Source organism: Prinia subflava, chromosome 2 (assembly GCF_021018805.1).
Source record: "Prinia subflava isolate CZ2003 ecotype Zambia chromosome 2, Cam_Psub_1.2, whole genome shotgun sequence".
In the NCBI taxonomy this organism is placed as follows: Eukaryota; Metazoa; Chordata; class Aves; order Passeriformes; family Cisticolidae; genus Prinia; species Prinia subflava.
This window is the reverse complement of record NC_086248.1, coordinates 65177239-65205155: the sequence shown is the minus strand read 5'-3', so window position 1 is coordinate 65205155 and position 27917 is coordinate 65177239. Positions and strand designations below refer to the sequence as shown.

The 27917-nt window shown below is 44.4% G+C and overlaps 2 protein-coding genes and 1 non-coding gene across 3 annotated transcripts in view; 1 reads left to right on the top strand and 2 right to left on the bottom strand.

The window, feature by feature from the left end:
* UTRN (utrophin) overlaps positions 1 to 1642 on the bottom strand; it is a 343691-nt gene extending 342049 nt beyond the window's left edge. The window contains exons 1-2 of the mRNA XM_063390324.1: positions 1504 to 1642; positions 459 to 616 (exon numbers count right to left, since the gene is read on the bottom strand). Of these exons, the coding sequence (XP_063246394.1) occupies positions 459 to 537 (79 nt within the window). The 5' untranslated portion in view covers positions 538 to 616; positions 1504 to 1642. The remainder of the gene's footprint in view (positions 1 to 458; positions 617 to 1503) is intronic.
* Positions 536 to 25729, top strand: LOC134547619 (basic proline-rich protein-like). Its single transcript, XM_063391766.1, has 3 exons — positions 536 to 812; positions 875 to 1744; positions 25368 to 25729. Exons 1-3 carry the CDS (start codon positions 536 to 538, stop codon positions 25727 to 25729), a joined length of 1509 nt encoding a protein of 502 aa, XP_063247836.1.
* A 520-nt stretch (positions 25730 to 26249) lies between these two features.
* On the bottom strand, positions 26250 to 26332 carry TRNAL-UAA (transfer RNA leucine (anticodon UAA)). The gene has a single exon. It is a non-coding gene; the product is annotated as a tRNA-Leu (tRNA).
* Between the last annotated feature and the right edge of the window lie 1585 nt (positions 26333 to 27917).

The window sequence follows — 27917 nt, the reverse complement described above, 5'->3', positions numbered from 1 at the left end:
ATTAAGGAGGAAGCACATTAATTCACTGCGTGAGTAGTACCACGGTGCACTTTCAAGAGGTACAATGCTGCAGCCACAGTTGCCATTTTCAGCGCCTGAGAACTAACACGAAAGCTACCAACACTAGCTTGCATAAGAGCGCTTTGAGCACGTGGCAATTTGCAAAAGTAGAGCTAATTATGATGCCAGAAGTGGATCCCAAATAAACAGACTTGACTACCACTGACAAAAAAAAAACCAAAAAAACAAACAAACAAAAAAACCCAACCCTAACACCTACAATTACTATTACCTAGTAACAGTAGGGGAGTTGCATGAACAGCCTCAGTCATTCGCTGTACGACCAACACATGCCCAAAAAACAGCTGGACAAAGGTGCTGTTTAAAAATATGAGCTTATATCAGAAGTTATGACTAGAGGAGAAAAGAGGAAAACACCGTCCTCCTCGACAGTTTACCTGATCTGGACTTGATGATGTCGCTGAACTCGCTGTGTCCCCCGCCAGGTCCTTCCTCCGCCTCGGAGACGCGGGCCATGCTCGTGGGCTGCGGTGTGCCACGGGCGGAGCCTAAATCCGTCGGGAGAGGGCTCCCATGGAGGGCCACGGCTCAGCACCTACAGCAGAGCACCAGGAGCTTTCAGAAAGGCGCGGTAACTCCAGGGGCTGCGCCAGCCGTGACCCCGGGTGCCATGGAGGGACCGAGGCTTGCCGGGCACGCCCACGCAGCCGCGGGCAGCCCACCGGCCGCTCGCTGTGCCCCTGCCACGGGACACCTCATGGTGGCATTTAAAAAGCGGGAGGGTCCTGAAGGTGCAGCAGCACGGCTCAATCCTCAGCCGCCACAGCCAAGCTTCACTCACCCTTGGGCACAGGGCGCCCCGTGCCCAGCCGTGCCCCCGGAGGGGCAGGACACGGCCCCTGCCGCGACACCGCGGCCACCACCCGTGCCCCGGCGGGCAGCGAGCGGGACCGCCCCGCAGCGAGGGCGGCACGGCGAGGGGGCTCCGCTCCGCCGCGCTGGGGCGTGTGCCACGGCACAGGGGCACGGGCAGGGGCGCTGCCAGCCGGCCCGGGCGTCACGGCCACGTGTGGGGCCGCCACGCAGCCCGTGTCCCGTGTCCCGGGCGGGGGAAGCGGAGCCCCGCGGGGCAGGCCCCGGGCACGGCCGCCCCCGCCCGGCCGCCCCGGCAGAGCGGCCGCCGCCCCCGCTCCCCCGGCGGGGATTTCGACCCGGCAGCCGGCCGGGCGTGCCGGCACCTCCTCCCCGCGGGGTACGCGGCCGCACCAGACGGCCTCGGGCACCCCTACGGCAGAGCCGCTCCTCGCCCCGGCTCCCCGCGGCCGCTCCGTCCCGCCCGCAGGTGCGCCCGCCGCGGGCGCTGCCCTCCGCCCCGCGATGTTGCCGGAGCCGGGAACAAACTTTCCGCGCCGGGCCCCTCCCGGTGCCGCCTCCTCCCCGCGGAGCTGCCCCGCTCCCGGAGCTCCCTCGGCCGGCACTCACCCTCGGGCACGGCGGCGGGAGGCGGCCGCGCTGCCCCCGGCGCAGCCCGGCTCCTCCCCGCACCCCGTCCCCCGGCAGAGTCCCGCGGCGCTGCGCTGGCGGACCCACAACTTTCCGTGCGAGCCGCCGCCGTCCGCCCTCCCCTTCTCCTCCCCCTCTTCCCCGCCCCTGGCGGCCCGGCCCAGCCGCGGCCCCTCCCTCGGCCCCAGCGCCCCCTTTGTTGGCCGGGCCAGCGCCGCGGGTGCGGGAGGGCCGCCCCGGCCGCGGCCCCTTCTCTGAGCGAGGGGCGGGGAGGGGCCGGGCCGGCGCGGAGGGGAGGGGAAGGGAAAGAGGGGAGGGGCGGAGCGGGTCCCGGCCGCGCCCCGCTCCTCCCTGGGCCGCCCGAGGCGGCGGTGAAGTGTCGGCCCGCTCCGCTCCTCCCCGGGCTTGCCCGTCCGCACCTGTGCGCTCCCGCCTCTCCTGCTGCTCCTCTCCTTCCCCGAACAGGCGCAGCCGCGCAGCATTCGGAGGTGAAGCGCCCTCGGCGTCCCACGGACACCGAAGTCAGGAAGTGTGACAAAATTTGAGAAGCACGTAAGAAATTTACAGACAGCCGGAAACAACCATCCCCATACCCGCCTACTCCGGGCAGGTGTCCGTGCCTCGTCTCAGGGCTCACCTGGCAGTGACAACTCCCGGGTGGTTTTCGGCCGGGCAAAAAGGAACAGTTATGGATCAATAAAAATGTGCTGATGCTGGGTGTCTGCAATCATTTCTGATGTATGAACAAACATAAATGCTAGTAAAATATTTAGCTGACATTAATTAATTTATTGCCACATTTGCAATCTGGGGATGAATTTACTCGTGTTTGCACAGGCTCACCCGTGCTCACCTGTACTGTGGGGCTGCAGAACACGTGGCTGTATTTATCTCGATAAGCATTAGTCTGAAGTTTCAGCAGTGTCAGGGAGAAACTGTAGCAGAGTAATTCCTCCCTGTTACCTGCCAGGCCTCAGGCCATGCAGCCCAAAATGTTTTCAAGGTTAGATACGTTCCCAGCAACGAGTACTTCACCACCTAAATAAGAAAGGCCAGCAATCTGCAGGAAAGGAGATACAGGATTTATTAGCTAGCAGAAAGGAGGAAGCCCAGGCTTGGCACCATACGTATTCTGTATCTGCAGGTGAACAGAAACTGGAAGCAATGTGAAAGAAGGAAGATTTGTCTTCAAAAGTCGTTTTTTTCTTACCAGTACACAGCTCATGGGTTCACTAGGCACTACAGATAACAAGAGTAAACAATGACTACAAGCATGCTAGCCTAACCTAACTTTGATGTTTACCCTTACTTTACTATTTCCCCCAAGGAAAAAAGAGATACCTCAAAGAAACAAAACCTGGTACCTGTAAATTATTATCATCATAATTCTAACTGTATTTAACGTTTTTTCTCAACCTTTGATTGGTGCAGTACATGTGGAACAGGGACTGTGTCTTTTGCTTCTGTATTGCAGGATGGAAGGCCTTGCTGATAGTGTGCCATATTTTTGCATTTCAAAGAAGCCTAAAAATGAAGATGCCTAGTTTGGATCATTCCATAGATTTCCCCGGTGATTCAGTGCAAATTAGTTAATTCATCCTTGATCTGCTTAATCCAAACCCCTGCATGAAGTCATTAATGGTTCTTACTTATAAAAGGATAATAATAATGTGTCAAAATTTTTGATGACTGGAATTGTGAATCTATTGAGAATTGCAGCTCATGGTTGACAAACACTATAAAAATGTGGACATTGATACCTATCAGTGTCTAACTTTAAGGCAGCACTGAGCAGTACACCAGATTTATTATAAAGGTATGGTTTGTGTTTATGCCTATTTATTTACATTACACTGAAAAACCTGTACTGCAAACATAAGGTTTGTGGTTAGAGGAGCATCACTTGTTCCCTGCTGCTCTTGACTGGCTTCTCTGCCCCATCCCATGCATTCCCTCTGTGTGCTGGATTTTCAATGCCCACTAAGGAAAAACACCCAAACACTGGAAACCCACAATCCAGACCCAGCTGCTTTTCACACAGCTCGAGAGACATAAACCCTGTGTAACCCTGTGCCCACCCAAGAGCCAGCACAGATTGAGATTGTCACTTCCCACTGCTGGGTGTCTAGCAGCAGTGCAGGGATAGGCAGCCCAAACCACTGCACTGCCTTGCCTAATGCAGGGAAATGCTAAGTAAAAAAAAAAAAACAAACAAACAAAAGAAAAACCTTTCTTTTGTGGGCTGCACTGAGGGGATTACTCCTTTCAGAGGTTACCCAAGACAGCTATCAGATAGCAGTAACTTTGATTGCTAAAAGCTGCAGTCAAACTGATAAGCAAGAGTGGAGAGCTGGAATATCCCATTTCAAATCACTGTGTCTAAGTCCAAGGTCCCAATTTTTACAATCTTGCTCTGAAAGCACCTACAAGTTATTTCTCAAAAAGATACACGTTTCAAATTAACCTTACAGCATTTCATATTTTTTTCCTTTTTTTTTTCCTCTTTTAGACAGAAGTAGCATCATTATGTTCCTTTGAACTACAAAGTGCCAACAGAAGGGTAATATAATAATGAAACTGCACACTACCTCAAGGAAGCAGGTTCATTTCTTCCTGGTGTGTTTCAGACATGCCTCTCTCCAGAGCCATTCTCTCTCTGCTGTTGATCAAAACCTGAGTTTTCTGAGCTACTTGTTTAGACTATCAGCTTCTCATGTAACAGCTATAATTTATATCTATACAGTTACATACGCATAATATATAATTTTTATAGGGTCTTTAGAAACATCTCTATCAGGGTAAAAAATGAAAATAAACTAACCTTTAATATTCTGTACATGTATATGCTTTAGGTCTCTCTAATTTTTTATTCCAGTTTTTTTATTCCATATTGGCAGAATTAGCAAGTGGTGACTAGCACAGTTTTAAAGTCAAACAACAAAGCCTCCACTCAGTTATATTTGTAAAACCTACATTCACCTACAAATACCTACTGACCATTAGTATCATGTGGGTTGTATGGCACAGCTTACTTTTCTGTATGTGCAGAATAAAATAGGAAAATAAAGGAATAGTCCATTAACCCCTTAGATAATGTTTAAAAAGACAAAGAAAATAGAGAAAAGAAAGGGGGCTGAGAAGATGTGAGGTCCTTGAACTTTGACCGAAGTAAATAAATACTTTATTCCTTGGTGAATGAAGACAATGCTGTTGTTGGGCTCTGAGCTCATCTTACCTTGTCTCCTCTTTTCTTTGTTCTTAGCATTTCTGTTTTTAAAATAGACTCATAATTGACAGGATTACAATATAACTAGGAATTTTGTGTATCTCATTACCTTGAGACTGACTGCTATAATAATGCATGTGCCCATTCATCAATGTTTTGTCATGATTTCAGAAAACCACTCCATATTCAGGAAGACAGGAGGTACCAAATGGATTGCTTTATAAGTAGAGCATCTTTATTGCCCCTTTCTGCATAGCTCATCATGTTGTCAGTCTCAGTTATCAGATCAGGCAAGCTGTTACTCAGCTGACTTTTTTTTCGCTGCAGAACTTGCATCAGACATCAAGTTAACAGCTCCTTGGTGCTTTGGTGCTGACTTTGGTGCACTAACCAGTTAGTACAAGTACCTTAGTATTTTCATTATCTCTAATCCAAGGAGAAAAACATACAAAAAAGCCCATTAAATATATATTCTCTCTCTGTATGTTCCTCTTGTGAGAAAAATGACCAAGCTTTTCTAAAAGCTTGGTCAGTTTTATCTGTAACTCCTTTGGCAATATCTTTGATAAACTTCAGTACATCAGGATAACATAGTTAGCTAGTTTCTTGTCCTTTCTTTTTCTGTAATTTTAGATCTTTGGAATTATCTTTGTTGTTTAGGCATCTCATACTAAAATATCCAAAGTCAGTACAATTTTTAAAGGTAGGCCAGAATTCTCTACCTCTGACTTTTAGGATGGGATCTGATTTTAATGTTAAATTGTTTATTTTTATTCCAAGGTCAGCTGCCTTTGTGTGCAAGCTCCTTGTGAGCTCCTCCAAGAATATAAACATAGCTTAACAAATTCAACACTGTTTTGCTACACCAAGTTAACCATGCATCAGGAGCTACTAGGTTCACAGAATGGATTGAGGCAGAGGGCAGCAGGAATCCTGATAAAGACACCAGCCCAGGGTGCAAGATGCCCTTTGAGCAAAATGCCTGTCACAGGTCCACCTGCTTTATCTAAAGCGAAAGCAGTGTATTCCCCTTGTATACTTCCATTTCTACAAGTTGGAATTTGTATCTTCAGTAGCTCCTTTCCACTCTATTTATATCTTATTAGATTTGATATATCTATAGATTAGATCAGATTCAAGGGAATATTGTGTGCATAAAATATACTGGAAACTTGTACCTTAAGTTTCAGCAATTTTTTATAGCTTCATTATAAAACCCCAGAAAACTGCTCCATTATAATAGAAATGGTTACATTCCTTTAGCTGCAGTGACATTAATTGAACTTACCAAAATTTATCATCATTCTGAAGAATATAACTTCTCAAAGTACATTAAATAAGAGCGCATTAAGGAACAATTATAATAATCAATTTACCCTCCCAACATAACTCTCTTAATTGCAGTCGAGGATTGAAAAAAAAAAACTATCAACAACAGAGATGCCTGTGCAAGACAGGTGACGCTGTGGGAAGGCTGACCTGGAACAGAGACTGGACAGAGCTAGAGAATAAAGTAGGTATTTATTGAAAGGCCTTTAGGATACACCTTGGGCAGCAAAAGAGCTTGGCCAGGGCTATACCTAAGGTGGACTTAGAGTGGTCACAAAATGGACGAGTGGTCACGGGATCTCACACTTTTATAAGTTTTGTTCCATTTGCATATTGGAGTTTAATTGTCCAATTACAGCTTCAGGTTGTGAGATCCCATCCTTCTTGTTCCTCTCTTCAGTCCACCATTGTTTGTGCTTTTGGGCCTGAAACTTGTACTCCTTGTCCTTGGTCTTCAGGAGGAAAAGAACTTGTTTTGTCTACCTACTGTGTGAAGAGAGCTCACTAGCGCTTAATATGAGGCTCAGAACTACACCCCTAGGCAGCACAGAATCTGAAAAACATGAAAGCTAAAACTTAAGGCATCATTTCCCCCCTCTCATAAAGGAACCTTTGACCAACACCATGAGGCAATCCCCTGAAAGGTCAGGTGCGAGTTCTCAGTAAATGTCACTCCTAACACAAGTTGATTTCTGTTTATTTATATCCTTTTTCTATTTATTTCTCTCACCCCTGGCTATTTTTCAGTGCTGCTCTGTTCCCATTTGAATAGCCTGTGCAATATGTTGGCATAGGTTTGTTCACTGGCTAGACACATAAATACCTAATTGTTGTACAGTTATAGAATATGTACATTTTTCATCAAGTTTATCAGTTAGGGATTAGGCAAAGAAACAGAATTCCTGTGCTAACACAACATAGAAACTTGGGTAACTTGCCTCATTTCAGTAACTTGTTTCACTCTTTGTAGTAGGGAAAAAAATAGCATCTTTCATCATGAGCACATTATCTATTGAGTGAAATAATATGATAATTGGACAAAGACAACTTGGAAACACTTTAAAAATGAAAGATATCCCCAGTCTGCAAAAAAAAATCAGTGGAAAGGATGTTTCTTTGTAAGTATTTTTATTTTAAGGTTAGGCAGTGAGAGAGGACACAGATTATTGTTAAATAGTAGCTCCTTAGTACTCCATGAGTGCTTCCAATATGGAATGACTACACAAATCTGGGGAAATGGAACAAAACGACCCTGAGAGCCCCTAGAAAGCCCCTTTCTTAACTAACTCTATATGAGCTTGCAAGACTACCACCATCCTCCTATTTCCGTAATATGTAGGTGCTAATATGCCGAAAGCTTAAATGATTTTTAATTACTACCACTAAGTGGCTTTTTCTTTTCCTGAAATGACCAGGATTTTGGCTTTTAACTGAGATAAATAAAGTCACTGTGATAACACTAGATCTGATCAGATTTACAGGTGTGTATAGAAATTAATTTATTCTGAGCAAACCAATAGCCTTTTTAGTCAACAAGATAAATCATGAAGTTTTATACCCACCAAACACTTTAGTTATGAGTTTGTTTTTTGGTGCCTGGCATTCTGTGGCTATGCCTGTAAAACAGGAGATGCTCTGCAAGATGTGGATCTGACAAAGCCCGCTTGTAGATCTCCACACTGCCCAGGTAAACTCTTTCTTGGTCACTTTGCATTTTCACGTGCACTTTACAGAAGTCAGCCTGAATGAGGTCACTTACCACATGATTCAGTTGAATGTATTTCAGCTAATGCTTTAAATCGTCTTGATGAAGCTTTTCATCCCCTCCCAAGTTCCTCCTGGACTGGACAGCAGTGGGACTGCCCCCAGTGAGGCACAGGACAGAGATCAGCCACTTCACTGCCCTCCCTTCTCCACATGCCACCATTTGGCTGGCCATGTGCTGGAATGTCTGTTGTGAAATTTCCCTTCCAAGAGCAGGAAATCTTGGCTGCTCCATTAGGGCAGCCCTCTGTCTGCTTTGCACAGCCATGGCCAAGGTTGTGGTCTGAACTAAGTCAGTGCTGTGGGTTTCCCAGAGGGAAGAGTACTCTCATTTTTATTTTTTTTTATTCGGTGGGGGGTTTGAAATGGTAAGATTTCCAGAAGTGATGGGGAGCCACAACACTCAGCATACAGGGCAGTGTTGATGGGGGTGAGCTTCAGATGGGCAGCAATGCCAGCGGTGCCCTTGCTAGTACTGCTGGCACACAGGGGCTGTGCCTGCTGCCTGACTGCCACAGGAACTATGTGCCTAGCTCAAGGAAAAATGTTTGGCTCAAAGCACACTGTTCTTCAGGGAACAAGAAATTTCCCTGTACCTTAAATTATTTTGCAGCTACTTAAATAACTGCTGTGCTAGAAGCTCTGCAGGCAGTAATTATTCTTCCATTTTCTTCTGTTAGGCAGCCCTGAACTGAGCCATGAAAATCGCTTTGAAATCACAGCAGACAAAGAGGAAACTTTTGGAAGTAATTTATTTTGGGATGTTCCAAACCAAAGCTATCATCCAAACCAAAAAAGAAGTCCAGCTCTGCCAAGTCCTTAATCATTGAAATGAAGAGACCACAAAACTGAATGAAAAGAGGATTGAAACAATTTTCCTACTATGAAAAAGCCCCTTTTTTGGAGTTACTGTCAGAAGAAAATAAGGGAGCAACAAAACCCCTTAATGCATCACTGATGTATCTAACTGGAAGTTACTTGCAGAGGCCAAACCTTTGAAATGGGATCAGTGCTGGAGTTTGTCCTTGCTGGGAGAGAATTCATATGTGGACTTTGCATTTCAGAAAATAAAGGCTAAGTAGCATTTCAAGGGAATTTTCCCACCATGAGAGAGCAAGAGTCTTCTTAAGAGTCTCCACAATACAATTAGAACATAACTGTTACATAATATCCAAACTCTTAAGCACTTATGGACTCAGAAATATTTAGCAGGTACAGGATGATCCATACCAGGTACAGGTATTATTTCTAGCACAGAAGTAACAAAGAGCTCTCTCCGTCAGGATCAGATGCCATTGAGCTCGACAGAATATAAACACAGAGAAACAAAGTCTCTGAACCAAAGTCTCTCCAAAGCTCTCAACCAGCTTATATCTGGAACCAGAAACAAAGGTATATTTTAAAACTCTGTGAATATGATCTGACAAATGGTGAACTTCTCTTAAAAGAACCAATGTATATTTAAAATACAAATGTATCTAAGTTCTGGCAAATTCAGCGTTTAAATTTAGTCTGGAATATGATGCCAGAAACATGAAGAAAAAAGACAACAGCAAGCATAATTGTATGACTGGGAAAGCTAGCTGGGAATGAGAGGATTTTAGCAAATCCTGTGAAACATTTGTTATGAAACATAAAATCATCTGTACTATCCCTCAAGTGGCAATCACCATCTAGCAATATTGTGTCAGCATCAAACCAGAAAAGATCACGATGGGGATGTGAAGAAGCAGAATGCAGGACAAAACTGGTTTCAGCAAGTGCATTTCATCTCGGGACGCAGCACAGTTTTGCTTGAGTTACTAAATACAAGAGCACAGTCCCTGAGAAAAAGCCCTGCAAGCTCACCCCTCATCCCCTCCCTTCACTGCTGTTTGCTTAAACCATTTGTGTGTACCTAACTCCCCAAGACATGTTCCTTGGTGTCTCTGGGTGAGATTCAATGAGCACACAGATATCCCATCTGAGCAGGGACCCTGCAGTCCCAGGCACCTGTGTCCTGCCCCTCAGTGCATTTCTGCCCTCTCCATGCATCCAGTCCTGCCTCTCAACCAACTTCAGCCAAGTGGGTGGTACAGGCCAAGAGAAAGTTTTTTACTCCTATTTCATCTGTTACAGCCACTAACTTGTTCCTAAACAATCTTTGAAGCCTTTTTTTTTTTTTTTTTTTTTTTTTTTTTTTTTTTTTTTTTCTTTTGTGTCCTCCCTGTCATATGCATAGCACTATTCCATAGCATTTATTTCCTCCGGAATCATAAAAGTTTACTTTTCCATAGAAAAAGCTTTGCTATTTTGAGCATGGAATGAGGTGCAGGACTGCTCCTGGAGGTCCCACTCCCAAAAGGAGAGTAAAGCAAAACCCTGGACGCCTCCCAGTGTAGCGCTGAGCCCAAAGGGCCCAGGGAAGAGCCAAAAAGGATCTTTTCCAAAAAGCATCAGCAAAGCCTCAATTAGATGTTCTTAATACAACAGAAAGAACTCTTAAAATATCATAAGAGTATTACAGCAGGCTCTGAGAGGGATGTACAAGATGCCTGCAGCCCACCACACTGACCAATATTGAGGTAGACATGCTGCAAGTGAGACTGCCTGGCCTCCAGGAGTGTTTGTGGCAAGATCTGCAGGGAGCAGGAACAGCTTTGAGATGTCCAGCTGGTACAGCTCAGCGAGTTCTGAGCACACAAACTCCTCTTCAAATCCTGATACTTTGCTGTTTCCCTGTGTTCCAGTGTATAGCTCCATTTGTTATTTCTCATCAGGAAAAAGCTTTGGGCCACTTCAGTCCTATGTTTCAGCAATGCCTCAACCTGAACTGCCAAAGAATGTGACTCCTCCATCCTAGAGTTACACCACAAGTCATGAATAATAATAACACCAAGGACATGGGTCTCTGTTACAGCTGCAGCTCTGTTTTTGTCCTATTTTTTCTCTATACCTCCTTGGACATAAATTCTAACTACAGCAGGTCAAAAATACAACCCAAATATTTGAAAATCACACTTCTTAAATTAGATACCATTAACATATTCTGCCCACCTCAAACAATAGGTGATTCATTTGCAAAAGCTGATGATTTATTTATAAAGATGCAAAGTGCAAAGCTGCACCAAGATCTCAGGGCAAGAGAGTGAACCAAGCAATGTGTTATGGAACCCTCCGCTGACACCTGCAGAAGATGAAGTTTTCAGCAGAGGGAGAAATACAACAGGGAGAATGAAGAGCCTTAGAACAAAAGTAGGTAAGGGTTTCCTCAGACTCCTCCATTTATGTCAGAAATAAATACTTGAATAGCAATTTTTAAAATGGCAATTGGCCTCACTTGTGACATTATCAAATTCCACAAATCTTCCAAAGGGCCTTCCTCTGATCCCCACTCCACATCCTTTTCCCTCAAAAGCCAAAGCCTAGATATTTTTTTCAGAATAGTAACCAAGAAACAGAGGAACAGGAACACTAGCAACAGGAAAGAAACATTACCAAATTTGAGTACGAAAAATGAAGGAAAACAAAACTTTTTCAACAATGCCTGAGGAAGTCTACAGGTCCTATGACCAGACAAAAATTCTATTCATCCAAGGATTGATTTTCAAATTTAGGATACACTTTCAAATTCGGCCAAATCTGTCATTAATCATTAATGTAATACTAATTTCTGGATGTTCTCCCCATACACATTCAAGATTAACCATTCCAGCATGAAATTTATAACTAAACAATACAACTTTATTTGTAGAGTATTTCCACGGGTGGTGAAGTAATTCAGATGCTCTAAGGCATTCTCCTCACAGGGCATCCTCTCCAAACAGCAACCATGGCCAGTTTGGTTGCTGAGCTATGACATTTTCATGAGCTTCACCTGCTGCAGAGAGAAAGGAAACCAGAGAAAGCAGTGCAGATCCTTGACTCACCATCCTCCCCCCTGACAGCAGCAGAAGCACCCCAGCATCTCCCACAGACAACAGGCACAGTGGGATGGCACCAGCCCATGCCCTGATCTTCCTAGGTTTGGCCCCAGCCCATCACTAGTCTTTACCAGAGCTAAGCCTCTGGTTTTTCTTCCTTAGCAGGAATTTTCCATCAACTGTTTCAGCTGGAAACTATCCACCTTCCCGCACCAGGAGAGGCAGAAAGCAGTCAGGGAGAGCAAGCCCCAAACACTACAGAAGGTTTGACATTTGCCAGGAGCCCCAGTAAGCTTTGCCAGCCTCCCTCGGCTGCGGGGATGGGGTCTCAGCGCCACCAGCAGAGCCGCTCGCTCTCCCATCACACAGCCAAACCAGCAGGAGGAGTTGGTCCTGTCGGCATCCATAGTGCTGCTGCCGCCTAAGGATTTTCCAGCCCTTGCAGACTGGAACAAAGAGGCTTTTCACAGAGATCCAGATTGCCTCCAGAGCCTGTCCCTTCTTTATTTACAGGAAGGCCCTTAGGTTTAGTCTGGGGAGGTCTGCAGATGGCCAGGGGCCTCTAGGGGAAGAATTCTGTCAAAGAATGTATGTTGCAATGCATGCTCAGAAGGGTCTGCTTTCTGATTCATTTAATCTTCCCCGCAAATTAACTTCACAGCCTCAGCTCATTGACTGTGCATGATTTCTCTTCAGATTATATTTGCCTTTCACACCTTTATGATTTATTTTTTTCCTGAACAGCTTTGGACTTGTAGAGCCCAAAGTCCTGAACTACTTTGGATTTGTAGAGCCAAAGACAAGGCAACTTGCAGGGCCGAGTGGGTGCCTAACTAGGAAGTTGTGTGACAAAGCTGGGCCAGAGGGCAGACTTTCCCTTCTCACTTCCATGTTCCTACCAGGTGTGCATCTCCAGCACTGCTGCTCAGCTGACTCCAAAGCAGGCTGCTTCAGCACTGAGGGGAGCAGTGGGAGAGTGATGGCAAGGCAGAGAAAGTAAACACACATTGCCCCTTCTGGCCACCACCATATATACCTACTCCAGCATAAACTACACCACAGAAGAATGATGAGAATGAGGGCACAAAGCAAATGTGTGTATGGATCGAGGTAACACTGGTGGTGACCTCAAACTGCTCATCTGAGCATACTGTTTTCAGACACAGGAAAAGGATTTAGTAACACACATTGGTATGTAGTCCAATTCAGCCACCCAAGAAGATAGTAAATATAGGACTGATGAGACACTTGAAGTTCCTGAGGCAGAAAAATTCCACCTGAAGCTTCAGGTATCAACTTAGATGTGTCAAACACCCGGATGGCTCAGGACTGAGCAAAGTTCCCTTGCAAATAGGGGGAGGCCCATTGCCTCCATCCATCTGGTTGCTGCTGTATAAAGGGGAGAGAAACAGCAATATTATCAGCTGATAAGCTCATGTTTATCTTAGCTATCATGTACTGGTTTCACTCTAATTATACAGAGAAGGCAGATGCCTATTATTTGTTTCATCTGGCACAAGCCTTCTCTCTCTGCTTATGTACATGTAGGTAATGGGGCCAGCCACTCAAGGCAGTATAATCAGACCCTACTTTTTTAGATTTTCTGTAGAAAAATACATGCAGTGAGACTCCCCAGGAGGTGGAGATATCAAATAAGTAAGATAGCACTGAATCCCTGTCACCCACCTTCATCAACCACATCACACATGTGTAAGGACAAGACTGTATTCAAGCTAAAACAATAATGGAGTATTGGGGGCACAGAGCATAGCAAGGTATTTTTAATTGGGATAGTCTCATGATAGAAAAGGAGCAAGATTCGAAGTAGATTTTATTGGATCACCTGATACACATAGTAGACAAGTTTTCACGCACAAAAGAATCAGGAAGCAGTTGCTTTAATGACAGAAGAGCATCTGGTACAAAATGCTAGCAGCAGCACTATGGAAATGAGGTGAAAAGGCATCATGGAAGAAATTATCCAAAGATTCTCATCAAATAAAAAAATCCTGCATTAGCACGATGGGATAACTTGGGATACTTTGGAATTTTATGATCCATGCACATGTGTGATGAAATTGACATTTTTTAAAAACAGTCTTGTTATCATGCTAGGATGAATTCTTGTGAAAAAATACAGTGCAGCCCGAAAGAACTAATTTTTCTAAGCACTAAGACTTAATTTTAGTGAAATTGCCATTAACATTTTTTGCCTAATGTCAGCCAATCTTCTCCTTCATTTAGAAAAAGGTTTCCTTTCACACCCTGTATTTAATTTGATTTCATCAACAGAATTCTATACCAGCTGCTCAGAGCCAATCGGCAATACCTTTCTTTTGTACAACAGATTGAAACACCTCTTTTATAATTGTATGATTTTATTTTTGTTAGCAGTAAAATAACAGCAGTAAAATACTTTCAAATATTAGGGACAGTAACAAACAGTTTCATTGTTTATCTCATTCATGGATTAAAAGTCACCCTCATGCTGAGGTTAGTTTGGGTGGGACAGCATTACAAGTGTTTGAGCCATGAGAACAGCATTCTTCACACAGTTGTTTTAGCTAACACAGTGGTTGGGTTCCCAGAGGAAACTATAAAGCAGCAGTGCTGTATGATAAAGTAACTTCAGTTTTAAAGCCCCCAAAGCCATAAACATTGATAGGACTACCTGAAGAAATGAAGTGCTCAGGAAACAGTTGTTTCAATGATAACATCTTCACAGCAGTAGTCATCAAATGCTCTATGAGTACTAAAAAGAAGTGCAAAAGGCTTTATAACAAGTAGAAAACAAAAACAAAGGTATGTTGATGAATGCAAACTACCACCATGCAAGGCAAGTTACATTCTATCGTTTCCATTGAGATACCAGGGTTTTCCAGTATTCCTTCCTACTTATCTTTTGAGATTGAGCATGTAAGGAATGCAAAATGTTTTTATCTAGAAGCACCAAATCCCTTAAAATACCAGACCTTTGTCCTCTCTGACCTGAAGCAACAGTAAGAGAACTTAAGAACATCTAAACCAGCAGTCACTAGCCATGGCACATGTGCATTAACCAAAGCATAAATGTATGCAGTTCTGAATGACTCAAAAAATAAAGCAAGAGTGAGACTTGGTTTGAAAGCAGAATCATATTTTTTACCAAAGATGGCAAATTAAATTCCTATTTTAAGGAACGCAAGAAAGTTGTGTTTTATAGAACCTATATCAGTTTGTAACTATGACGTTAAACACTGTGCTGTGTCTCTATGGATATTATTCAGTCTAACCCTTTAGATTTTCTTGAAAAATTTTCCCAGCAATACAGTATTTGGCTAAGTTGGAGAGTATATGCAAAAACAGCACATGATCTTGACAGCTTTGGCACATACACTTAGGCATTGTCTGTGACAATTAGACACACGGACTGGATACATGGAAGAGTCACATACCATACCACCACCCCTGCTGTGATTCCCAGTGCCATCTGACTCTAGTCAGCATTCCCAGCGCTCTCTCCTTGGCAAGGTATTTCAGGATCTCAGCCAGGGCTGTGCTGAAGAACCTGCAGGCATGGGGCATCACACAGGGCAGGATCAAGCGAACCATGATGTCTCCATCTGAGGGCACAGAGGAGGGGTCTGGTAGCTGGAAATATTTAGGCTCCTGATCATCTACCAGAAGCTATCAGCACTCAGTGAGTGAGGTGATCTTCAGTATGATAAAAGGACGGCTACATGCCAGGAACAGACATTCCTCTGGGAAAACAGCAGAGTTGAAAATCTGGGAAAGTTATATTTAAGTGCAAACTGATAGGGCTCAGAGCCTGGGTGAACAAGAAAAAACACCCACAAGTCACAAGAGAAAACAGACAACCTCCCATAAATAGTTCCATTTTAGGGCTGCTCTCTGGCTGTTGTAAGGCGGGAGATACCTGAAGCTCTGCACGATTCTCAGACTTTGTGTCAATAGTTTTCATACACAAGCAGCTTTCAGACCCCCTGACACCCTAAATCACAGGTGATGTTATCAGTATCTCACACTCTGCTCCTTCCTCTCACGAAGTAACTAAGAAACAAACAGTTCAGTAAGGCTGGAAACTACACTGCTTTATGCTCAGGACCAGACTCCTGTCTGGTTTTGCCTGTCCATTCCCTCTAAACGTGTTTTTAGGGCTGTCCAAACTGACCATGACACTGCTGGACTGTCAGAAGCTCCTTTAAATTCCCGTACATTTGCTTCCTGCACCTGAGGGCTTCTACCAGCCAGGGCAAAAACAAGAGAGCATGAACATGACAAAAACAAATGCAAGCCATGCCAATGAAAACACTATTTAAATGGGTGAATTGTCCCACCAACATTAGTGAGAGCAGAGTCATAAAAGAAATGAAGAACAAATAGAAAGCCTGCTAGAGTATTAATTGTGACTATCCCACCATCCTGCCTACAAGATTCTTCCCAGACATGGTAGCTGAACCATGACATTTATCTCCTGATGCGAGTCCCTGACAAAGCTACACTTCTGCAGCCTAACAGAACGAGGGGAATGATTCAGTAATTGAATCATAGAGATGTAACTCCTAAAGCACGCAGTCACATCGCCCAGAGGTCCTGACCTGTCCACCCCTGCTAAGTTCTGCTCTTTGCTTAGCTCTGCCCTGCTTCTTATATTGGCTGCACCTGTCAGGAATGTAGGATTGCTGGCAGAAAGCCACTTTATTCTTTCCTAAAGCTGCCTCTGTACCTATAGACTAAAACTGGTGTTTACTACAAGGTATCGACAAGGATGTATCAAGCCTTTGAAACTCAAAGTGAACAACAGGGAAGAGAAGGATTCCCTCTCAGAGGTGGTGAAGAACACAGATTTGTTTGCCCACTCAGAGCCTGACCTTTCCCACCCTTCAATAGCATGCACCAATCCCCGTTTGACCCTGGGAGGACATTTAACCCACGCTGTACGCAAGGAATGAAAGCCCCTGCTGCAATTCCTAGGTGTACACAGCAGGGTACAAGAACAGGTGGGAAGTGCTGTGCTGTCACTGAGAAGGATGCAGTCCAAGATCAGTGGCTTGCAGAGCTGCACCAGCCCCTGCAGTCCAGAGGGGCCCTGCAGGCCCTGTGGCCACAGAAGGGAGTGCTGGCTGCTCCTCCACAGGCTCTGGTGCTGTGTCACTGCCCCTGCACAGCCACCACCCCAAAATATCCTTCCTCCACGGCAATTCAGTGCTGTCACAGCCACCCCTGCCACTGCGGCTGGGTACAGACCAGGCTCCTCCAAGCTCATTTAATTTGCAAAAGCCACTTATACAATGGACACTGTCACTTTGCAAAACACAGGAAGAGACAACAAGGAATACTATTGCACTCCTAATGAAACTTATCATAAATAAAGTTGTCAAACTAAATCCACAGTCCATCTGTGTAATCAAGGACTACAAGATCCCATTATGGTTAGATTTAAGGTCAGTCATCTCACTAAATAGCAACTGTTTAGGCAGTAAGATTATGCTTGATGAGAAGCACTCATTTAAGAAAGTTTTTCTGTTACTGGTAAAATTCATCTTTGGAGGGATCTCTTTTAAATCTACTCAGTAACTTTTGTCCTGGAAATACAAAAGATATTCCACAAATATTTGTATGAAAGTTTTTTATCCCTGAACTTTTTTTCAAATAAAGTCTTAACTACAGAGTGCAGCAGTCACCTGAAACATTACACATTTTCTTTTGTAAAATACATTAAGAAAGGAGCCAAATGTTTTTCCAAAAGAAATCATCCAGTTCAACCTTGTTAATGCAAACTGTGCCTTTATTTTCTAAACAGCCATGAGTTAATAGTTGTATTTTATTTATCACTTACATAAAGTTATGACTAGGGTAGTTTTTGCAGCTCTAATATTCCCCAAAGAATAGTCTCTGGTTTAAATTACTTGATGGCACAGGAGAAGGGATGTTCAAAGTGTTTACAACCTATGTCTCTTCTTCTGCAGAAGCTAATTGCTTATGCATAAATTCACTCTATCCTTGTAGATTTATGTCCTTTTCCATCACATAATATTAAGATGACTCTTACAACTTTCCTGTGAGATAGGAAAAATGTTGTAGCCCTGCCCTTCCACTAGAAGCCCCACTGTACCCTGTATTCTTTACTACCCTTAATGGAATTTTTGCCTGGATGGCTTGTATTTTCAATTTCATTTTGTGCTGGTTTAAAGATCAGTAGAGGAAGGTGATGGCAAGGCACAGTAATTTAAAGTATATAACTATTGTGCAGATGCTACAACTTTAATTATACAAGCAGGCTTCCGTGCCTGTCCAAACAAAAAGTGATAAACAATCTGCTTACACAGTGGCAGCAACAGGATCAAGATCCATGAATTTATGTCCATAAACATTGGCAGCAGCAGCAGAACTAATTGGGTATATCCTCAGAAGTGCATCCCATATAGCTACTTTGCTGAGGGAAAGCTACCTTGTTAAGAATTAACTAAGTTATACTGTCTTACATGGATTTTTACATGGATAAAACCCAAGTCTTCAAGTTGCTTTCTCTGGCTCCTTTTTTCTGTTTCTTGCTGAACATATCTAGTACACTAAAAATAAGATTTAAAAACACAGCATTTTTTATAGATCAGTTTTTACCATTGCCCAAGTAATGACCTATGGATCAGAGGGGTCACTGTAAATACAGTGGTCTGGGACAGTAATTCAGAAAGACAGCAGCTCAGGTACTGGTTTACAGATAAACAGCAGCTGGCAACTTCTGGGGCAGTTCCAACATCTCCCTCCAGAGATACCATCTCTGAGGTTTGCCTGCAAAGGATGTGGAAGTGCTTTAATTATGCCAGAATGTATTTACTGCATGAGAAGCAGTCATGCCAAGTTTGTTAAAGACAAACAGTACCTAAAAGAAAACAATGTACAATGCAAACTTAACACATCCCAGTTTGACAGTTAAGACAACCTTGGTATAATATTTTTTGTTAAAAATATAAAACATTCTGAAATAGTTAACATTGCAATCCAGGGTCATTGCTGGCTATGAAGGAAAGTTTGCTAAGGACTTTGAGATGAATATGAGGCATAGTCTTTAACTCTGGCTATAAAGGAGTCCCAGAGGCTCCATTTGGGGGCTGTAGGTAGCATCATGCTCTTGAAGATCTCCTGACACATTCTCTGCAGAGTTCAACCTAAAACAGGAGCTCTACCTAAACCCCTCTTGGAGACAACTTGACAAGAAAAGCAACAAGAACAGGTATAGAAATAGAATCTCTAACCATAACAACTTCTGGGCTTACAGCATTTTAATGACAGATCCCAATCCCATCCCATTCTTATCTCATATACTCATGTACTTCATAACATGCTCAAGTTTGTCAATATTTCAGCCGAACACAGTCACACCACCTCCTTTGTCATACAGCTCCTTTTTCTTGTGTTGATGGCTGACCTCTCTCTCTAACAACAAAATCATACAGAGCAGAAACCTTATCTCATCCATGATGTCTCTCTGTTCTATTGGGAGGAATAAACTACTTCCTTTTCTTAAAGAAATCTAACTTAAGCATTCATACCATACAATTATTATTCTACTTGGTAATTCTTTATTGTAGAAATATATTTTGTTCAGAGACATTGAGCAGGCAGAGACATCACAAACACTGGATCTAGTTGCTTTCAGTATTCCCTCTTTATTGATGTGTCAAATAACTTCTGGGGCAGGTCACCCTAATGAATGCAGCACAACAGGTTGGGCATGTCTCGGTCTGTTTTCAGTCACAGAACACCATAGGATTTGTTAAGTGGCACAGATACAGCCTGCGCTATCATAGTGCCATCAAAATACAGACTAGGGAAACCATGGCTATAAAGCTTGCTACATAAACATTTCAACCACATTCAGCCAAAAAAAATCAGTTATTCTCACAGCAAAGAATACTGCAAAACAAACAAATAAAAATATACAACATACTATGATAAAAGATAGAAGTCACAGTAACTAAATACAAAACCTATTTCTATTCTGAATCTAGCAACAAAAGGATTTGGAACACTTTACTTAAATTTGATTTCTGAACTATATTGATGCTTTCCAAGTCCTTATTCAGAGACAGCCTCTGGATCTAGGAATCACAGAATTCACAGGATCCCTAGGTTGGAAGAGACCTTCAAGAATAGCGACTCCAACCCATGCCCCAACATCTCAACTAAACCACGGCACTGACTGCCACATCCAGTCTTCTTTAAACATATCCAGGGACGGTGACTCCACCACCTCCCCTGGCAGACCATTCCAATACTTCACCCTTTCTACAAAAAACTTTTTCCTAATATCCAGCCTATATTTCCCTTGGTGCAGCTTGAGACTCTGTCCTCTCCTTCTGTCAGTTGTTGCCTGGAGAAAGAGACCAACCCCACCTGGCCACAGCCACCTTTCAGGAGGCTGTAGAGAGTGATAAGGTCACCTCCGAGTCTCCTTTTCTCCAGGCTGAACACCCCCAGCTCCCTCAGCCATTCCTCACAGGGTTTGTGTTCCCAGCCCCTCTCCAGCCTCGTTGCCCCCTCTGGATGTGCTCAAGCATCCCTCCTACTTGAGGATGAGTCACTAGCCACAGTACTGGATGAAGGTGAGTGCTATCACTTGCATTACCGCCCCTCAACTCAATAGATGGATGTCATTGGTTTGCACTATAGCTATGAGACCATTCCAAAGGAAAACTCAGATCAACTTACAGTAGTCTAACCTGCAGAGAACCCTTGTTTTCAAGATATTAAGAAAAAAAATATTTTTCTTACTGTGAGGGTGTTCAAATACTGGCATGGGTAGTTCAGAGAGGTTGTGGTGTTTTTATCCTCAAAGATACTCAAAACCTGACTCACGCTGACCTTCCTCTGAGCTAGTTGGTAAACTAGATAAACCTCAGAGAGGCCTTCCAGCCTTTATCCTTCTGTGATGAATAAAAACACTGGATCTATATTGCCTATGTCAAAACATGTAAAAAAATTGTCTCCAATTCCTCAATCCTTCAAAGAGAATTTCTTGTAATATCGGCGATTAATTTTAGATCCAAGTAATATGAAACTAATTGGGCTTTCTGTTACGTATTACTCAACAATTAGAGACTGAGGGACACAAGAGAAAAGCAGTAGGAATGTGCAGTACAGCCAGGGCAGAGGAAAAAGGCAGTATCTGTGCCTCTTTTAGCAGTAGTTAACTGCTAGACCAGCTGGATCTGTTTCTTGGTATGCACACAAAAAGCAAAAGGTGGGAGTGTGACAGAAAATAATTACTGATATATAAGGACAAGTGAAACTAAAATACATATGCTCATCAATCATCAAACTTGGATTAGTTGCAAAGCAGTACTCATTAATGCAGTCCATACTTCCCAACAGGGATTCCACTCTCACATGAAAAAGTTTGCAACACATGATGAAATAGCAAGAGAAGGGTGTCACAAATCCATCAAGTCACATGGTCAGTGAGTGATCCCTTGCCAAGAATTGCACGAACCACTTCAGCAAGCAGTTAGAAACGAGGCAGATGAAGTCTGAAGGAAAGATCTTGCAGCACTTCCAAGCCAGAAAGAAGGTCACAGTTGAGCAGATGGCAAAAGAGAAGAAGCAATCCAGGAAAATGAAGGAATCTGGAAAGTGCATTCTTCTCTCAAAATATTTAGGGGAAGGAAGGCCTTTTTTGTTATTGCACATTTAAGAGCACCATCTTCAGAAGAGTGTGAACATTTTCTATGGTCTTCAGACAAGAGCTCTTCCCTGGCAGCAAGAAAGAATCTGTTCATTTAGGTAAGTTTAACGCAGCCAGAAATATACCAGACAATGAATGCTAGCATGCCTTAAGCCCAGTGCTGTAAAATCCCAGGTATCTTAGCTTCAACATCCTGCATTATGCTGCCTTCATTTTAGGGCACCCAGGGCCCCTCATTAAGTCAGTGCTCTGCCAAACCATGCTGCTGAGTTGTAAATTATGACTTGTCTGCTCTGTCTTTCTTATACAGGCTGGTGCCACCACAGAAAAGCCAGCACCAGAGAAAACATTCCCAGACTGGAGGTGTTGTAGTGCACAGACCAGTATTTTGACACTTTCAGCAGTATATTTTAGCAATAATGCTGTGCAGGTGCAAAGTGTTACCACCTGCATGTATTCCTCCTGATGAGAGCATCTGGCAAACGGAAAGGCGTGCCCACACCCCTTACCCCAGCACAAAGCTGCTGCCCTTCACTCTGCCAGTGTAGTGGCTTTGAGCTAAAATACCAGACACCAACCTGAGCAGCTGAGTGGGCACATGGTCTCTTCTGATGCCTGTGTCAGGACACCCTCATGCTGGGGGTGATGATGCCCTAAGTGACCACGGCAAGACTTGCAGGGCTCATCTGTCTGTCTTAAGAATGAACCCACCTCTGCCTGCACTGAAAATAAATTGAAGGGCTTTGCACTCCAGTGATATGTAGACCCTCGTTCCCTTCCATCAGTGTTCTACCACAGCACAATTCCCCAGAGCTTGATGCTTGGACTGAACTAACCAAGCAGAAAATCCCTTCATTTTACTTATCGAAAGAGAGAAAAATAGTTAAGCAATAAAATGTTGCAAGGATCTGTTTGGGAGTGTGTGTTGTAATGTCCTGGAGAAGGAGGCAGGATTAGTCCACGTTGCTAGTGACACTTGGTTGCTGTGGCTATCAAGTCTGACAGAAATTATTCTAAGAACCTGCAGGTGAGATTGGAGGCAGTCTGCAGATGAGGAGCCCAGCAGCTGTTAAAAATGAACCTGTACAAACACACGTATAAACAGAGACACAACTGTCTGCATTAAATAGTGGTAAATTTTGAACAAGCGTCCTAAGAATGATGGGAATCCAGAAAATAGAGTCCACCCCTCTTATTTACCACAGAAGTCCCAAAATGAGAACAGTTCAAAAATTAACAAGTACTTTACATGCAGCTACTCCTTCTAACATAAGAGACTAGTCCCACTTTATAGACTTTAAATTAGTCTGCAAAATGAGTAAGAGGGTTTATTGATCATCCTATGTATAAGATCATGCAACAGGTCGAGAACTTCACAACAGTTTTAATCTCAACATGATATGCTGGTTACTGATAGAAGAATGTTTTAACTCAAGTAAAAAATTTCATGTTTCCATCACACTCTAAAATGCAACAATGACAAAAAAGCTGCTGGAAGGTTTTTTTTACAAGATTAAACTATTTTGAAATATCACCAAAGTATGCCACCACCAATAGGTGGCCTTCTTATTGATTTGAGCCCCTTCTGTTTTGAAGCAAGACAGAAATTTGAGTTATGCTATGGCTTGCTGTTTTCCTGTAAGACCTTGTCCAGCACACATCATGAAGTGCTTGCCAGCTAAGCAGTTGTTCAATACTTTGCAATGTCTTCACAGCTCAACGTGTGGCTCTGTAGCTTGTTTCTTTCTTGTTATTTACTGAATTCACTCATAGTCTAGTCATGGGCTTGTCTAACATGACCAGATTACTTAAGTGTCCATCTGAATCCTTTGCAAACAAGACTGAATTTACTTCACAGCAGCCCATTTTGCTAACAGTGTATTTTTATCACTTCCCCTTTATACAATGGGAAATTGAAATATGGAAAGATTCATATCAAGTATCTCCAATAAATTTGACTACTCAGAGTCATATAATTTTTTTTCAGAGACTGTTTAAAATATAGGTGATACATTGATTTCACCTGTTTTTGCAAAAGCTCTGCTTTTCTGCAAATCAGATTGAGATTCTCAAGACAGAGACCTCAAAATAAGGAACATGAAAATGAATGATTGCTTTTGAAAAATCTGTTTTAAATTACTGCCTTCTCATCATACAGGAAATATGCAAAGGCATGAAAAACGCCCCTGGTTCATCAGGATAGCATTCAACTGTCTGTATATGAATCTCCTTTTTTTTTATTCCAGTTCCTAGCACTAATCATACTTTTTCCACTTTCTTCAATAAACAAGGCAAGGTTCCTTCAGATAATGACATCTTTAGAAAAACAACTCATCCACAGAATGGAGTCCAACAGAAAGCAATATTGTTTAAACTAAAGGCCAGAATATAAAAAGTGAATGTAAGAATGTCAAATTACAAGGGCAACCACCAAAAATTCATGAGGGTTTAACAAGGACCCAAAGAAAGGAACCTGCTCAGTAAAATAAAAATCTTAAAATAACACTCAGCTCGAGCTGAAATACAATACATCACCCTGTGACTTCACCTAAAATATAAACCAATAGCCCCTGTAGATTATACTTTCCTTTATGGAGTAGCATGGGAAAGGATTGGGATATACTTATTGCAAGTAGATTTCTGTGGGTATTTCTTGAGAGCCAGAACAGTTAAAAAAAATCTTCTGTTCCATTCCAGATCAGCACATGCTCTAACAAGCTGTTTTAAGAAGCATGGAACACAGGTTCACCAAAGGACTGAGGGACGTTCTCTGCAAAACTAGTCTTTTCAGGAAAGAGGAAGGCTGTACCTGAAACAGGAGCATTTCTATCCAAGAAATTCTGTTTTCTCTATTGCTTTATCATAAAACTGCCTTTTTTATTTCTTTCTGTTCAGTAATTACTCTTCTTGTAAAAACTGTGATTATTTTTACTTTTGCTTTTTCTTTCTCACAGTGTAGAATAGCCACCACCAATTCATTCTTGTAACTGACACAGCTGGGGCCAAGTTTTCATCAAAATCAGCACTGCATCCACAAAATCTACATAAGCACCTTATTGTATGTTTAAAAATGCTTGTAAATAAGCACATAAGCAGAATTACACAATTTTTATGCAAAGATGTGGGTTTCCAAGGGCAGCATTTTACCATGTCAACATTACAGGTGAAATGTACCTTCAAACACGCACACATTTTTACTAATTTGTACCTTGGTGAAGAATAGCAATGAGTGTTTACTTCATAAAACATCTGAACCTGGCAGTAGCACTTCTTAATGAATAGTTCTAGAAAGTGTGGTATGTTTTGCATTTACAATTTATTGTGGTAACACCCAGAAAAGAAAATGTACATACTTGTATTTCCTAGAAATTCCCCACAGATCAGGCTTCCTTCCATACCTCTTGAACTGTCATGTTTCTATGTTTTTACCATGCTCGCATGTGTAATGCCACATCATCTTATGCGGGCATATAATAAAATATCCTGACATATTTCACCCTCTATTTCATATTACATTGAAGGCCCACCATGAGTTTTTATCCCTTTCTTGACTGTTCATCCTTTAATTAGTCTGTATCATTACATGATATATCTGCACTGAAAGTTTAGCATAATTTTTCAGGTCAGATTATTTGGAACAGGGTGGCTGGGAACAACTACATTTACCTGTGTTAGAATTTGGCAGTATGCTCTGACAAACACTACTGTTTAAAAATGTGTTGGTCGGTGCTTGATTTATACTTCCCACACCTTCAAAAATATTAAACATAATGACACTACTCTGTCAAAAAACCCACCAAACCCAAACAACAGAACCATGCCCCAGCAAATTAAACACCTCAAAACATACAACAACTGCTCCATGTGTCCTACCAAATGAAACAAAAGCACGAGGTCAGTCTGAAAATCCTGCATGCTCCTTCTGCTTAACTTCTAGCTCAAGCCCTGGCACGGCTTAGGGCACAGCCAGCAGGAGGGACCATTCCCCCAGAAGTGGGGATCGCCCTCCCAGCACCCTCCAGGGTTGGCCAGGGCCACCTCGGCAGGCTGGACACCAGCGGACATTCCATACCCCAGCGCATGCGGAACTACACTGGCTTTCACGTTGTGAAAAGCACTCCGACGGGCCGACATGCAGCCTTTGAAGGACTTGGAGCTGGAAAAAGGGAAAACAAACCTACACAAAAAACCCCACCAAACCTAAATGGCAAACAAGAAAGCAACAAAGTCACGATCCGGGGGCGACAAAGCTACAGGTGCCTGTTGCCCCTGCCCGAGGCTCCACCACCGAGGCTGTGACCGAGTGTGTGTGTATATACATATATCTCTACATATATCTGTAAATATACATGTGTATGTATATATATACACACACACGTATATATGCGTGTATGTTTATACATGTGTATGTATATATAAACATACACATGTATAAATGCGTGTATATGTGTTTATGTATTTATGCATATGTGTATGCACATATATATACATATACATACCTATATACGCAGATGTTTGTATACATATATGAGTGTGCATAGAAACTCTTTTTTTAAAAGTGTATTTAAACGGCTTTAGAGCTGAAGTGGCGGTGGCTGCAGAAGGCTCCCGCGGCGCTTCCCCCGGCCCGCACTGCCCCCTCCGGCCGCCCGGTGCCGGGACACCCGCGCGGTGCCGGGAGCCGCCGTCCGTCCGCTCCGCCGCCGCTCCCCGCCCCTCGCCCGCCTCCCGCCGGCCCCGGCTCCCTGCGGCCGCGCCTCTGCCGGGACACCGCGTCCCGCCCGCGCGGGCACGGGGCTCCCGACAAAAAAACGCCAGTTACCAGGAGTGGGGTTCGAACCCACGCGGACATGCGTCCATTGGATCTTAAGTCCAACGCCTTAACCACTCGGCCATCCTGGTGCAGATACCGGGACGGCTTGCAGCCGCTCCTACATTCACGGCTGCGCTGCCCCCCGCCCCCCGGGCCGCCCGCGACCCTCGGGGGTGCCCCCTCACCCTGCCCCCGCCGCCGCCGCGCCCTCCCGCCTCTATTCCCAGCGCGGCGGGCGCCGAGCGCACGGGGCGGCGCGCGCGGGCGGCCTCTCCCGGCGGCGGGAGGCGGAAGGCGGGCACGGCCCGGCGGGGAGCGCTGCCACGGACCGACACCGAGCCGGGCCGAGCCGGGCCGAGCCGAGCCCGCCACCACCGCCTCGCCGCCGCCGGGCGCCGGGCCCGTAGCGGAAGGGGGAGGCGGGGGAGGTGCGCGGCGCCGGCACGGGCCCGCCCCCGGGGGAGAGCGGGGAGGGCGGCGCTGGGCCGGGGGCGGCGGGGTGCGAGGGCGGCGGGCAGTGCGGGCCCCGGGCAGTGCGGGCTCATCCCCTCAGAGCGGGCAGCGCCGCGGTGCCGGCGGGCTCGGCGGGCGTGAACGGCAGCGGAGAGGTTGTGCCGATAAGGCACCCCCACTTTATTATTTCCGTCCAAGTGTTTCCTGGAATGTATCTTCTCTCGCACGTAGAAGGAGAACCAAAACCAACAAAGTCCAAAGCTATCGATTATGCCTAATTAGGAGGAAAAATATCGCCGGGGAAATATTTTTTTGCTGGTCGCCACTATACGCCGGGTCGACGGAAGCACCTATCGCAATATTCCCGGTTACTCCCTGCCCTGGGACCTCCCCCTTCTTCCCTTAATCAGAGAGGAAATGGGACAGTGTCACTTCGCTGGCTTTACCCCTGCCACAGGCTCCGCCTCTCGCTGCTGTTTTCCAGCTGAGAAAATGGACATCCCGCATGGCACCAAACTTTGGCACCTTTGAGGTGTGAGGAACATACTCCACACGGCACGGGCTGAGGACACGGGCCTGTGCCAGCCCCCAGCACACGGGAGGCAGGCGGGGGCCGTCTGCTTCCCCGCAGGCAGAGCAGGAGCACACCCCCTGCTCGGGTGTTGGACACCCCGGCTGTCCCTGCCCCTCTGCAAAGGGGCTGGGGCTCGGACCTGCAGTGCAGGTGCTGCCCGACCTCCTCAGCTCTCAGTGCTCAGAGACCCCGGGGACACTGCCTCTGAGGGAATATACTTCTCTCCTACCGTACGAGTGAATTGTTGACGTTTTACATACATGTTATTCACACACGGGACCTCGTGAATAAAAGAACAGCTCTTCCAATGGAACTTGCCATGCTGTATCATTGCCTTGAAATGAGTGGCATGCCATAGTTCTCAATTTAGTAGGGTTGTGCCTTTCAGCAAAGTATTGAGTAGAGAGACACCGTCAGGTTTTTTTCCTTTTCTGTTCACATCTAACATTATTTCTAAGAAACACAGTAAAATGTTGCTTTTTCTTGCTCAGACTTGGTGCCCTAACAATGTATGCACGGATGGTGAAGCTGTCTTCTGCTGGCTCTTACTTGCTTTGGCTCAACAATTATGAGCACTATGTAACATGCCAAAAACGTGGGAGAAGATATATCTGCTGTTGCCTTCTTACATACTAGAGAAACAAACA

Bases quoted from the DNA above. Each gene is read 5' to 3' on its own strand.
- LOC134547619 (XM_063391766.1), top strand. From the start codon at position 536: ATGCTCGTGGGCTGCGGTGTGCCACGGGCGGAGCCTAAATCCGTCGGG. The intron at 813-874 runs GTGCAGCAGCAC...CCTTGGGCACAG, and splicing joins AAAGCGGGAGGGTCCTGAAG to GGCGCCCCGTGCCCAGCCGT. The intron at 1,745-25,367 runs GTGCGGGAGGGC...CTTAACTTCTAG, and splicing joins TGGCCGGGCCAGCGCCGCGG to CTCAAGCCCTGGCACGGCTT.